Consider the following 13,580-nt stretch of genomic DNA (forward strand, 5'->3'; position numbering starts at 1 on the left):
CATTTAGTCCTGGAACCATAATGTGTTGTAGCAAATCATTGTTCCTTCCCTCTCTGTACTACACCAGCTAATGTAGATCTACTCTGTTTGCTTTTATCACTTGTGTGCAGAATGAGCTACCTAAATCGGGAAGCTCTTAAAATAGCTAAACCTTGAACTCCCCTGATAATTCAAGTGGCATGCAGCAGTTAAAGCGTTGTTCTTGGAGTCTGACAAGGAGAAAGAAGGGAGCAGGTGGATGAAAGAGGTGTTCGCGGTACTCTTCTCTCTAGAACTGCTGAAGTACAGACTCCACTCTGGAGTCTGTAAATGGAGTTGAATATCTTTCAAAGTGCTCAGAGAAAAGTGCCTCAGTTTGAATCTTCTCCTGTTCCCCAGTTTTTGTCCTTTGTACTTTGACAAGATCCAAGAAAACTGCAGAAAGGGGCCATTTCTCTGCATATGAATTGTTCCATTGAAATAAATACAATATGAACCCGTAAGGTAAATCATAGAATGGTTACAGTTGGAAGGGACCTTAAAGATAATCTTGTTCCAACCCCCCTGCCCTGGGCAGGGACACCTCCCACTAGACCAGGTTGCTCCAAGCCCCATCCAGCCTGGCCTTGAACACCTCCAGGGAGGTCACATAAAAAGAAATCATGCTTGGTTAGCACGTGTATCTTCTGTCAAACATTCAACCACCTTGCTGTCCGAACAGCATGAAGTTGAAGCTAGGCAGCCAGCAACCACAGTATATTCAGTTGTGAGCATGAACAAGTTGCTCGCTCATAGGTGAAGTTTTGTCCTGGGAAACACCAACTCACAGTAATGGTGACTGAGCAAGGTGTTCTAGAAATTTTGGATCCCAAAGCCATAGATCCTATGGAAACCATGGGGTTTGAAGTGGTAAGCATTGTGTATCAGCGTGATGTATCATAGATGCATGTGTCTGTTCTACAGATAGTAGTGTGCATTTCAAGTGTATTACAAACAGTAGAAGTCTGTAGTTTCCAGTGTGGTTTGTTTTTTCACCTGGTTGATTGTAATAGGAGAACGTAGAACACAGCAAACTGAGCTTGAATGTCAAGTGCTATCTGTAGCATACCAAATGCTTGCTTAAGGAATATGATGGAAATGCACTCTTCCTAGGATATTTAAAATAAATGAAGAGTTGAAGAGGACAAAGGACAAGTTGGAGAATGTTGGGTTTTTTGAGTTTTTTTTTTGGCTCCCGAAAAGGAGCCTGTCCTGAAATAGACAGTAAAGAGGTGCATGATGGAAGGAAATCATGGTGGATCCAGGATGTAATGTACTAAATTAGTTTTCTTGGTCACTGAGAGTCTGAACTGGAAGAATATGAAAGACACCTTCAGGATAAACAACCATATTGTTAACTCTTTCCTTTTCTCCCCACTATTGTGTCTCCTGGACATTTTTTTTGTTAGAGATTACCATGTTGTGAGATAGTGTATTTCTATTGGCAAGCATTAAAGATCTTCAGTAATTCGAGAGATTTATCTGTTATAAAGTATATGACGGTATGAAAACAGGAGGTGGGTTTTTTTTACTCGTTCCATATGGAAGCAGATTTGGCCCTAGAGAATGTAAATTAAATACAGTAATTTAAGAATGGGTAAAATGACTTTTCATAGAAAACTCACTTTGAGGGCCACAGTTTATGCACTCTATGCATGTTCTCTTTCGATGTTTTAGTTTTCAGCTAACTTTTGACCTTTCAAAATAGCTCTTTCACCTCACTTTCGTTACCCCCATCTTCATTTTCTACACTCTTGTACTTTCACATAAGTTATCTCCTGTCTGATTCATCACCAAAAATTGCAGTAAAAATTTCTCTGCTAAAACAATCTGCAAGGGATAGAAATAACTACCTGTTACCGTTTCCCAGTAATGGAAGCATATATTCTATTCACTTCTTTGCATATTATTAATTAAAACATAATCCATTTGCTAATAATCACTACCAGTATTCTTTCATCTGCCACATTAATTACTATACTGTTACACTCCAAATCCTGTTAACGGCAAAATGAAATATACACCTTATATTTAAAGCCAAGAATCTGTTCTTAGTGTAATTGAAATCTTAACACTAAGAAACAGAATTATTATTAAACCAGATATGAAAACATTTTTTTTTCATTATTTTCTTTTTCTTTCTATTACAAGCACAGAAAGTTTCAATACTAACAGCACAATTAACACTGTTACGTTGCACACTTCCTAGTATCTTTCCCTTTCTCTGATGTCATGGTTACTCTTCCACCGTTCCTCTCTGGATCTTGAGATCATACATTGACTTCATTTTGGGGTGAGGGGATGCTATGGTGAGTTGTCAGGGTTCCAGGTTCTTTGCTGGGAGGTGTATGAAGCTGCTGCTTTCTTCCTCCTTGCTCTAGGGTCCACGTGGGGCTACTTTTACACTTTGTCCTTCTTTGACTGATCTGCAACATTTTACATGAAAACTTACTCAGTAAATGGGGATTGTCTTACGTATGTTAGATGCTTGTCCTTTCCTCTCTTCATTATCCCTAAAACTGGTTTTGACCATGTCCCATGTCTGTGCGTCTTTAATTCACCATTGGTTAATATTTATTGGCTTAGGGTCTCCAGTGTAATCCTTTTTTATCATTCAATACTGGTGCATGACATCCCGTGTTTCTGCTTTTGTTGTCTGCTATCGGCCCATGCCTACATTACAGCATTTTGTTGGTCATAATTATTTCATCCTAAATAGAAAACAAAATATTATGGTATGCAAAGGTAAGCAAAAGTAAAGTAAACTAGGCATAGCCACCTGGTCTTTGGAAAAATTGCTGTTTCAGCTAAACAAGTTAAAAAAAAGAATCCAGGAAAGCCCAGGCAGATTTGGATTACAGCCTGACATGATTCAGTCCTAAGGCCTTGCAAAGTTTGTTCAAATCATATTGCTAGCAGTGGCAGTGCTGCATTTATGGGGACACAGAGCTACACTAGCTTACAATTATTTCCCAAATGTGTTACTAAACATTCTTTGAAGAAAACCCTTTAAAGGGTTTTAGTAAACTCTAGTTTAGTTAACCATCATAGTATGAATTTTTACATTTGCAATCCATCTGCTTTAAATTATCATTGATTTAATTGATCATTCTGTGATCATCATAGAGTGGTTAGAGTTGGAAGGGACCTTAAAGACCATCTAGTTCCAACCCCCTGCCCTGGGCAGGGACACCTCCCACCAGACCAGGCTGCTCCAAGCCCCATCCAGCCTGGCCTTGAACACTTCCAGGGATGGGGCAGCCACAGCTTCCCTGGGCAACCTGGGCCAGTGTCTCACCACCCTCACAGTAAAGACTCTCTTCCTGATATCTAATCTGGATCTCCCCTCTTTCAGTTTAAAAGTGTTACCGCCATCTTATCGCTTCACTCCCCGATAAAGAGTCCCTCCCCGTCTTTCCTGTAGGCCCATCACTGTGACTGTGCTCTGCTGGCGAGAATATTGACGTACAGTAAAAATGGACATATCTATACTGATAAGTCAGAAGACACATTCTTTTGTGACAAGTTTCCCATTTCAGTTTTTCTCATTTGGTAATCAAAAGATACTGTATTTTCATCTTTAAGGTAGTCAAAAAGACTCTTGCTATGACTATGATGTTTGTCACGTAGATTCTGCAGTATGACCTTTTGCAAGAATTAATGTCCGTTTTTACAGTTTTCATACACCCCTATCCTAACTTCGCACTTCATTCCATAGGGAGTTTCACTTTTTCTACTAACTCAACCATTGTTGTTTGTCACAGCTGAAAAGAACGACAGTCATATAGGGGACACAATGAGAATTTCATAAAATGGGACAGACGTTTTTTTGATAATTGGAAGTTTTTTTCTTATTGTTTTATATATATCATTTCATACATCTGAAAGCGAACAGTTAAGCTAAATATTTATATTAGATTAGAGGCAGAAATAACTTCATGAAAGGTTATGTAAATCTCGAACACTAGTTTGCAGAATATTTGCAATGAATGCCTTCTGCTATCAGTGCTTTTTGCCATATAGATGTGTAAATGTGGCAATTCCAAGTGCACATAAAGACAGGATTATTTCAAGTGAGATTTTGAAAATTTCTGTCTTGAGCTAACTCATTTTCTAACAGAAGTCGTTAAGAATTTTATGAGAGCAACGCATCTGAAAACCCTATCCTAAAAATCAAATAGAGGTACTGTGTCTGGTTAGGTAAACAATTATGTATCTGAAACAAACATCACCAGCAGAATGGTTTTCTATTCAGTTCCTCCACGTAAATAAATGAGTATATTGTTTTTCTGTTTTTTTCTAGTGTGTTGTATTTGCTATGACATCTGGTCAGATGTGGAATCACATTCGCGGACCCCCGTATGCACATAAAAATCCTCAGAATGGACAAGTGGTGAGTTGATTCTTTTAATTTTATTTTGAGGGGAAATATATAGATAGTCACTCCCTACAGTGAGTCTACAGTAGCAAATAATTGCAGTCCCATAGCACTGTATGACAATGTGCCAGCGTCATAAGTCTCCACTTGCAAGCAGAGTCTATTTTGGTAATTTCAGATGTTTGGAAAGTTCCACCGTCTTTGATTTGAGCAATGAAATGGGTGGCCATGTTTTTCAAAATGCTTTCCACCAGGCTCCCAGCTGTAGCGAACATGTTATAAAATGTTCCATATCACACAATTTCCGCTGTCCAAAGATAAACGGATATTGTGGTTTTTTGTAGAAATGTGCTCCCTCCCTCACAAGGTGAAAAGCAAGTTTGGCTTTTTTCTTCTTTCTAGGCTCCATTTACACAAACCTTTGAGGTTTGTAATCTCTTATCTCTCTTTTTCTTGAGCATTTTAGTTCCACAAGGAGATGACAAATATTTTCAGGTGCTTTTTTCCATTATGCCTGTAACTCTTCCACTGAACTTCTTCCTGTATCTCCTTACTCCCTCATTTTAAATTCTTTATCAGCTTTACTAAGAAGTTACCACTAGCTGATTACTGCCAAAATTACTGTTATATCCTGCTACTGCTGTCTTTGAAGGAATTCTCTTGATTGTTCCTTCCTGCTCACAAATTAGCAAATGTCCATGAGAGTTCAGAAGAAGAAACTTTCTTTGCTTACTGGGAAGGTAAAGAGGACCTTTGCTGGTTTCTGCCACTTTTTTTTTTTATTTATTTATCGCTTTTCAAGCAAGTTGTTGGGATGGAATCTACAAACCTTGCAGTGAACTTAGTGGTCAGGAAGCTTTTTCATGACTAGTGCCCTGTCGAGCTATTTTCAAATTCGACCATCACTGGTTAAAGGAGACTACCTTATGTCTTAAAGAAAAAAATTATTCGAAGCTCCCTTTGTGTCGTATCTTAATTGGAGTAGCAAAAAAATGATGGTTTGAATTTGATTACCAATTTGCTTTTTATCAGGAATGTAGCAGCAAATTGATGTCATAAAATGACATGATTCCATCTGTCAATTTTGTTATGCAGAAGTAGGACTGATAATATAATAAATAATCTCTGTAAAACACTGTGTTTATAAAAATTTAGAGGTTTCGATTACTGCCTTGCGGTATTAAATTTATGATGCTTTCCTACAGAGTGACAGAAAGGAGAAATACGGCACAGAAAAAGCAAATTAGTTTTTACCACATCCAGTTTTATACACTTTGCCCTTCTTACAGACCTGTTTCTGAAGTATAGACTGCATTAAATCATTTAAAAATATCCTTTTAATTGTTCCTGAATTTGTGCCATTGTCTCTCAGTTTTCAAGGTGTGAACTCTTCATGTCCTATCTGAATGTCTGAAAAGCTACTAGTTTGGGAGTGTTAACGTACACAACTAAATAAGGAAAATAAGGGTAGAGAGTATTTTAAATTCTAGTTTACTGAGCTACTGTATTAGTTAATACACGTACCTTCTTTTCTGGTTTTTCTGCATTGTATGACTTCAGGTAAGTTATTTTGTGACAGATTTACCTGTCTTTCCTTGTTCATATGTGGCAGTACTTTCACCTCCTTAGAGCTATGTCTCTGTCGGTGAGGTGAGCAAAACCAGTCAGATCCTAAGAATTCAGGGTCACCAAGTTACTGATTTATTTAAGGTATCACTGACCACTGTAGTTGTAAAGCTCTATTTTTTACCAGTGTTAGGAGCTTACTAAGGATTCTATAAACCTTTACCTATTTTACGTTGCTTTTTTTTTTTTTCAAATGCCATTATTGAATATTTTCCTGTTTCATTTTTCTAGCCCTTATCTACGTTCCTGTGAATTTGAAATCATAAAAGTGCTTATCTAACACTTCTGTTAGATTTATTCAACCATGATAATTCACTGTAACACAGCCCTGCATTAAGTTAGCAACTGCTGTCTTCTTTACATCTGGATGAAATTTAACTCCTCGCTTTCTTTCCAATGTCTAGTGTTTAGCAGCAATTCCAAATTTCCATGCTAATTTTGTACAAGGATTACTTGCATGTAATACTCTGAAACGTTGTTCACAGTCTTACCATGTAAAATTCTGTTTTTAAGAGGAGGCATAGAATAGTTCACCAAGCTTAATTGTTTTCTTGTTAGGTTCAAATTTACTAATGCTTAGTTTTTGTTATTTAATCGGAGTTAGTGGTTCAGTTCTGTACTAGCTGTAGAGCTTGATATGCCACCAGACTTTGAAAGTGATGATATTCTGTCTTCATAAACTGTTCCTTGCTTCAGATATCTCCTATTATTTGCTTTGTTCTTGTCATAGTTTTGGATGACACTTCATTTCTCTTCCTTAAATTCCTATTTTTTCAAAAGATGAAAAGACATTTGTTTGCTTTACTTAAACAACACTACTTACTAGTGCCAATATCTTGTAAAATAACATTACCAGTTATTAAAATCTTTGGCTTGTGCACTGCATTTATGATTCTTTGCTTGATTACATAAATTATGTTAATTCTCTGATAGTATTCTTTGAGTGAAGCTTTTGAACCATATTTTGTAATTTTGTGTGGGTCTATCCTGTGAGGCTGGTGTGTTCTTATTGAGGTTGTTGCAGTTACTTCCTTTATTCTCCATTGCCGTCAGCTAATTTCAGTTTTTGGGTCCACATGAAAGCAGCATCAATTTTTATGTAGAAAGCTGAATCACACAGTACTGTTTGATATTTCAGTTCTGGTTTAGGTTGACAAAATTGGTGCTCATCTTCTATCTTGACACATTCTTTCTCTCTGTTATATTTTTGGAGTTCTCTGTCTTTTGCATAATAATTTTGTTAGGATTAGGCTCTTACTGTGCGGCACTAAAATCTTTACCTATTTTACTGGGTTTGAGAGTGAAAACTAAACGCCCCATTGGTGTCTGTATATATAAACAGTTTTGGGAGAGTTCTGATTTTTATTCAGAGCTTGATCTATATAGAGCTGGTGGTGAGACAAGTAGCAAGCTGGAGAAAGCAATTACATATTTTTGAGCCTCCTGCAGAGGTAGTTCTGTTGCTGTTCAATTGACCTCATAGCAAAGAATTCTCATTAGATTTTCATCAGCTTTTAATCAAATAACAGCAATGGCTACGAAAGCATTTGTGTATGCCTATGCAGAGATTAGCAGCCATTTTTTTTTTTTTATTTGGGTACGAATTCTACAATTTTTATTACACAGTATGCTCAAGACCTCATCTTTAAAATGGTTGGAAGTTTACTATAGATAAGAACAGGACAAAGGGCAAGCTTGATCTAAAAAACTGAATTGAGATGGTTTTCAAAGCTCATAATTTTCTTACCTTCTCTGAGAAGAAATTATTAGAAGTTTGAAAAGTTTTTTGGTGAAGAGGGAAATGTGGTGTATTTATTGTCAAATATTAGATGGTTTTCCTACATAAGCTTTGTGAAATGGATAATGGTATTATTTGCCACTATACTAATTGGATTTTTTTTTAACGTGTCTTTTAGTTTAAAAGCTTCTTAAAATGGCTTAAGCATAACAAATATTATGTCCTTAGGAAGCAATTTATATCTGTTTAGCAGATCTTTCAGGTAGAACAGCTTGCGATACCAGATCAAATATTTATATTTGTTCAATTGTGGCATTTATTCAGCATTCTTTATTTTTTTCTACTTACGTTTCACAGTTTTATAACCACTGATCTTTATTCAGGAGCAGTCTTCAAAACATCACTTTTCAAATGGTCTAGCTGATATGGGTATCTGGTGATCTGTATGTTTCAGAAATTAAATTAAAAATATGTTTGACTGCTATTACTCATTTTTGCATTTGTCAACGGAAAACTACGGTATTCTGTATGAAAAACTTATGCTTAGAATATCAAGATTCTTAATTCACTTTAGTCCTCTATTGCTAAGCAGGAAAAAAATGTCATGTATTCAAGTATATTCTTCTGTGTTTTCTGGCTTGACTTTTTCATATGAGTCTAGTTAAAATAAATGGAACTTTCTTGGAACAGTTTTAAAGATTAACTCCGTTTCAAGCTCAGGAAGTCACAGTAAATACGTTGTCCTTTTGCCTTCAATCTATCCGGAAGCATGTTTGAAGTCCAGTTCGCCAAGATTGTATTTGTAATGTCCAACTTTTCTGAAAGTGGCCAGAGTTCTTGGTAGCTGCTTCAATATATAAAAAAATTCACTTTGCTGTGTGATAAATTATTATTATATTTTTGTCTTGCTTTTGCATAAAAAAAAGCTCATACACATTATTATATAAGTGTCTAACATAAGATTGGCATTAGTACTACAGCAATATTTTGGTGCATCTATTGACAAAATTCACAACCATAGCGCTATTGAAAATACTTCTTAATATTTTATTGGAATAGCCCATTATTTATGTCAGTATGCTTGATACAGCAGTAGGTTATTTACTTTCTGAGTGTATTTAATGAGACAACTTCCCTGTGGTCATCAAAGCAGTGAGTCTGCTCAGAAGCTGCAACTCGGAAAGGGTTTCTCAAGCCTTTGATTTAAACACCTATGTTGATTTAGTTAAAAAACTTGGCAATCGGCAGCGTAAGATCTAGAACCAGTATAAAGCAATCTTAATTCCAGTAACAGAGCAGCACATTAACAAATGGGCAACATCATATCTGAACTAGTGTTGGGAAAAGTACTAACCTGTATAAGACACCTCTCCTAATTTTTAAGTTTGCAAGGATGATTGTAGCTGACCATAGCTGGCATTTCTGCACACCAAGGTGTTTCCTACCTTGATATTAGAAAAGGAAAACCTTACGCAATATTTTGTACCCTGTTTTTTTTTTTATTATTATTGTGGGGAGAAAAGGAGGTAGGAAAATAGTCATGACAGAAGCGTTGCTCTAAATTTAAATTCTTAAAATGGTCAATTCTTGAAGCATCCATGTTGTAAAAGTTCAGATAGTACCATTGCTTTGCAAATACTGTAGTTCTGGCTGAGTAAGGATGGAACATGTTCCCATCAAGTAAAAGAAAAAAAATTCAGACAAGTAATCAGGCAGCAAGTAGTCTGTCATGCTAAAATCCAATAAAATGAAAAGAGGGCTAGATTTTAATTGCTGCTTGTAACAGCAGAAATCCAATTTTAATTGACGGATACCACTTTCAACAAACAAACAGTCCTCCTCCCTCCCTCTCTGCCCACCTTTTACTAAGTGTAGATGGGCTCCTAGAAGCAATTTAGCCTCATTTGAAAGAACTGTTTTGTACAGAACAGCTCTTTTTATGTCAGAAGTCAGGGGAGTCCTCCAATACGTGAAGTTACGAAGTATCTGAAGATAGAATCATAATGAAATACAGAAAGATACGCTTTTTTTTTTTAAGATGGGAAACCAGAATGACGCAAGGGAAAAACATGTTCATGTTGTTCTGTTACTACTAGAACAAGAGCAATTTTCTTAAACCCGGGTTGAGTGCCAGTTAGGAATCTATTTTTTCTGTCTTCCTGGACTTCACTGGTTTTGTAGATGTGAGAAGGTGAGAGCCTTCTCACATAAAATAATTTTGATTGGAAGATCATCTAGTCCAGCTCCTTGCTCAAAGCGGGTCAGGTTGCTCAGCACTTTGAGTGAATTTTGGATGTCTCCATGGTTAGAGATTCCCCAGCCTGTTCCAGTGTTTGACCATCCACATCATTCTTTTAATTTTACCTGTTAACTTATTTTTTTAAAATTTTTATTTCCCTCAGGAAGTGTCAAGGTAAATTTTATCGTTCTCCTGAGTAAAAGCTGGTTTAGCTGAGTTCTTAATTAGAATTTGACACTGACTTTAATAAAATTAGACTTAGCCCAGCAGTACACCTTTCCAGAGCTCCTGACAGTATACCTTAGCTTACGTGACACTAGCGCTATCATGATATTGCTACAGTATCCACACTGGTAACGAGAAAACATTAAGGCTGGAGTAGTCATAGAGACTTTTCTCCGTATGGATTCTGTTCGCTGACTAGAGCTGTGCAGACGTCCTTCCAGTAGCTGTTAAACAGCTTCAGCATGTCTGTTTTCTTCTAAAATCTTACGAGTTTTCAACAATTTTGAGGGAGTGGGGGAGAAGGGAGGAAAGAACTCTACCATATTTTCCCTATTCCACAGCACAGTCTTTCACTACTTTAGATGGATGATTTTGTGAGTCTTTCCTCTTGCCTGCAGAAAGATAATCTATAGTACAAGAGTGCAGATGTTCCTTTTGCTGAAGTAAAATCTCAGCAGTTGGGAATTGTCTTGCGAATTACTAAGCAAGTATCAGAATACTTTTCTATCCTACAGAGCCTTCCAGAGTTATAGACGTGGTGTGTTTTTCTGTTGGAGAGCTCTTCCTGCTCCGTATAGTTTTGGTAGTAAGCTCTAATGCTGTCATTTCAGTGTAATGGATTAGATATCTCTTCTGCCTGTGAACAATGTCAAGAGAAGGAACGTGCATTTGAGTACGTTAACGTAAATGAAGCAGCATACTTTAGACAGTTCTTCATGGACTAATTTACCCATTATCTCTGGTTCAGAGATATACCTTTTTATCGTGGTTATTCTTTCTATGGTGGTTATTTTTTTATTGAGCTTAAGGAACTTTTCATACTCTTTTTTTTTTTTAATCTGCAAGGCAACAGTTATTTGCTACTTGATATTTTGATAAATATAAAATGTTTTTTGTATGCTTTTATGGGAAAAAAAATTATTCTGACTTTTTTTGGTCTAGCTCTGGTGCCAACATTCTATGTAGAAGCAGACACTGCTAAGTCAATTGTCTTGCTGTGGCTATGTAAGTGGTAAGCTATATTTATCAAAAAAGTCACCAAGAATGTTTGAAAGGGAATGATTCTTTTCCAACTGCTCTGTCCGTGTTCCTTGGAGGATGAAGAAGAGAGAATTTAACTTCTATCCTGATTGCTGGTCAGGATTCAAACTCTCTTTATGTCCGCATTGTTGAGAAACAAGTTCGCAAAAGGAGTGGGCTTTACACAAACTTTAGAACAAGGAATTATTTTAATTTTTCACTACCCGTAGGCAAGCACTACTCCTGTCTGCCAGTTAAAAGCCATTGCAGAACTGCCACATGTGTTGGTTAGAAAAGTTAATCTACAGCCCTTCGGAGGAGAGTTTACTTCTGCATATCGCAACTGAGATTGATCTACCCTTTAAACATTTTAAAGGTGTCTTGCATCAAGCTAACGTGATGCACAGAAGTGGGTTGAGCAGCAGATTTAATGTACATCACATTTTCTTAGTATTCAATACTTACAGAATTAAGCTTTCGCATTTATTAGAAACAGATTGTAGTTCTTTTGTACGTTTGTACTGAAAAGAGAAGGCATTTTTCACCGTTCCACTTAAAAGTCTATCATTAATATTTATATGAAAGCTCTTAAAAGTGGGAGAGCTTTAACTTTAGGTACAGTGAATAAAAAGAGTTCTTTGCTGAAAGTCTTACAAATCTGGGTTTTGAGCAATAAACAAATACATGAAATGACTTCCTTCATGTTCACAGGTTTTGAGGTCACTTAGCTAGCAGAATGCTCTACATGAAGAGAAAATAGCATTATCATTTAAAAGAGGGAAGTTGTCTGCATTTACCAGCCCTTCACGCTTCTAATACGGGTCAGTGGAATAAAAGAAGAATTTGGTCTATGATTTATTTATTTTTTTGTAATTGCTGTTCTTAAAAAAAATTCCAAACAAAAAAAATGTTCATGTGCCTTTTGCGCATCCCCATAATTCTGTAATTTATATTAACCAGACTGAGTAATCCCTGTCAGATAAAAGAAGGAATTAATAAAATCATAGAATACCAGGTTGGAAGGGACCTTAAGGATCATGTGGTCCAACCTTTCTTGGCAAAAGTATGGCCTAGACAAGATGGCCCAGCACCCTCTTCAGACAAATCTTAAAAGTGTCCATGGTTGGGGAATTCACCACTTCCCTGGGGAGAGTATTACAATGGCTCATTGTGAAAAATCGTCCTCTTGTGTCCAATCAGAATCTCCCCAGCAGTAACTTGTACCCATTACCCCTCATCTTTTTCATATGAATCCTTGTAAAAAGGGAGTCTCCATCTTCTTTGTAGCCATCCTTTAAATACTGGAACACGGTGATAAGGACTCCCCTAAGCCTTCTTTTCTCAAGGCAGAGCAAACCCAGTTCTCTCAGCCTTTCCTCATACAGCAGAACTGGGAAGCTGATCATCTTGGTGGCCTTTGTCTGGAACCTCTCCAGCCTGTCCACATCGTTTTTGTATAGCAGTCACCAAAACTGCACACAGAATTCCAGGTGTGGCCTAACGAATGCTGCATAGAGTGTGATAATGATTTCTTTGTCTCTGCTGGTGATGCCCTTGTTGGTGCAACATCCTGTTGGCTTTCTTTGCCACAGCAGCACACTCTTAACTCATATCGAGCTTGTTGTCCACCATTAACCCCAGATCCCTCTCCACAGAGCTGTTCCCCAGCCAGGTAGATCCCAGCCCGTGCTGCACTCCTGGATTATGTTTTCTCAGGTGCAAGACCATACACTTGTCCTTGTGGAACTTCATTCTTGTTAGTCCATTCTTCCAGCCTATCCAGGTCTTCCTGCAGGGTGGCTCTCCCTTCCAAGGTGTCCACTTCCCCACTCAGTTTGGTGTCATCAGGGTACAGTTGATCCCATCATCCAGATCGCTTATGAACATATTAAACAGCATTGGGCCCACTTGTGACAGGTTCCCAGTTTGAAAAGGAGCTATTGACCACCGTCTGGGTTCCCCACCCACCACACAGACCACTTATCTAGAAACATATCAGTTTCTCTTGGAGAAGGCTGTGGGAAACAGTATTGAAAGCCTTGGAGAAATCCAGGTAGACAAGGTTCACCACTTGCCCCACCTCAACTGAGCAGGTTACTTTGTCGTAGCAGATGATCAAGTTTGTCAAACACGATTTGCCCTTTGTGAATTTGTGCTGGCTTTTCCCAATCACATGCTTCATTTGACTCGCGATAGCCTCCAGGAGGATTTGTTCCATAACTTTCCCAGGGACTGAAGTAAGACTGATGGGCCTATTATTTCCTGGATCCTCCTTTAAGCCCTTCTTATTGTAGATGGAGGCGACATTAGCCTTTTTCCGGTCTTCTGGGACATAC

At 37.5% G+C, this 13,580-nt stretch overlaps 1 protein-coding gene across 2 annotated transcripts in view; it reads left to right on the forward strand.

Moving 5' to 3' along the window:
* Nucleotides 1-13,580, forward strand: part of TUSC3 (tumor suppressor candidate 3) — a 131,150-nt gene that overhangs the window by 67,030 nt on the left and 50,540 nt on the right. For both annotated transcript variants that reach the window (XM_063335874.1, XM_063335875.1), the window contains exon 6: nucleotides 4,322-4,411. In XM_063335874.1, the coding sequence (XP_063191944.1) occupies nucleotides 4,322-4,411 (90 nt within the window). The remainder of the gene's footprint in view (nucleotides 1-4,321; nucleotides 4,412-13,580) is intronic.

The sequence above is a fragment of the Chroicocephalus ridibundus genome, chromosome 5 (genome assembly GCF_963924245.1).
Source record: "Chroicocephalus ridibundus chromosome 5, bChrRid1.1, whole genome shotgun sequence".
Classification (NCBI taxonomy): domain Eukaryota; kingdom Metazoa; phylum Chordata; class Aves; order Charadriiformes; family Laridae; genus Chroicocephalus; species Chroicocephalus ridibundus.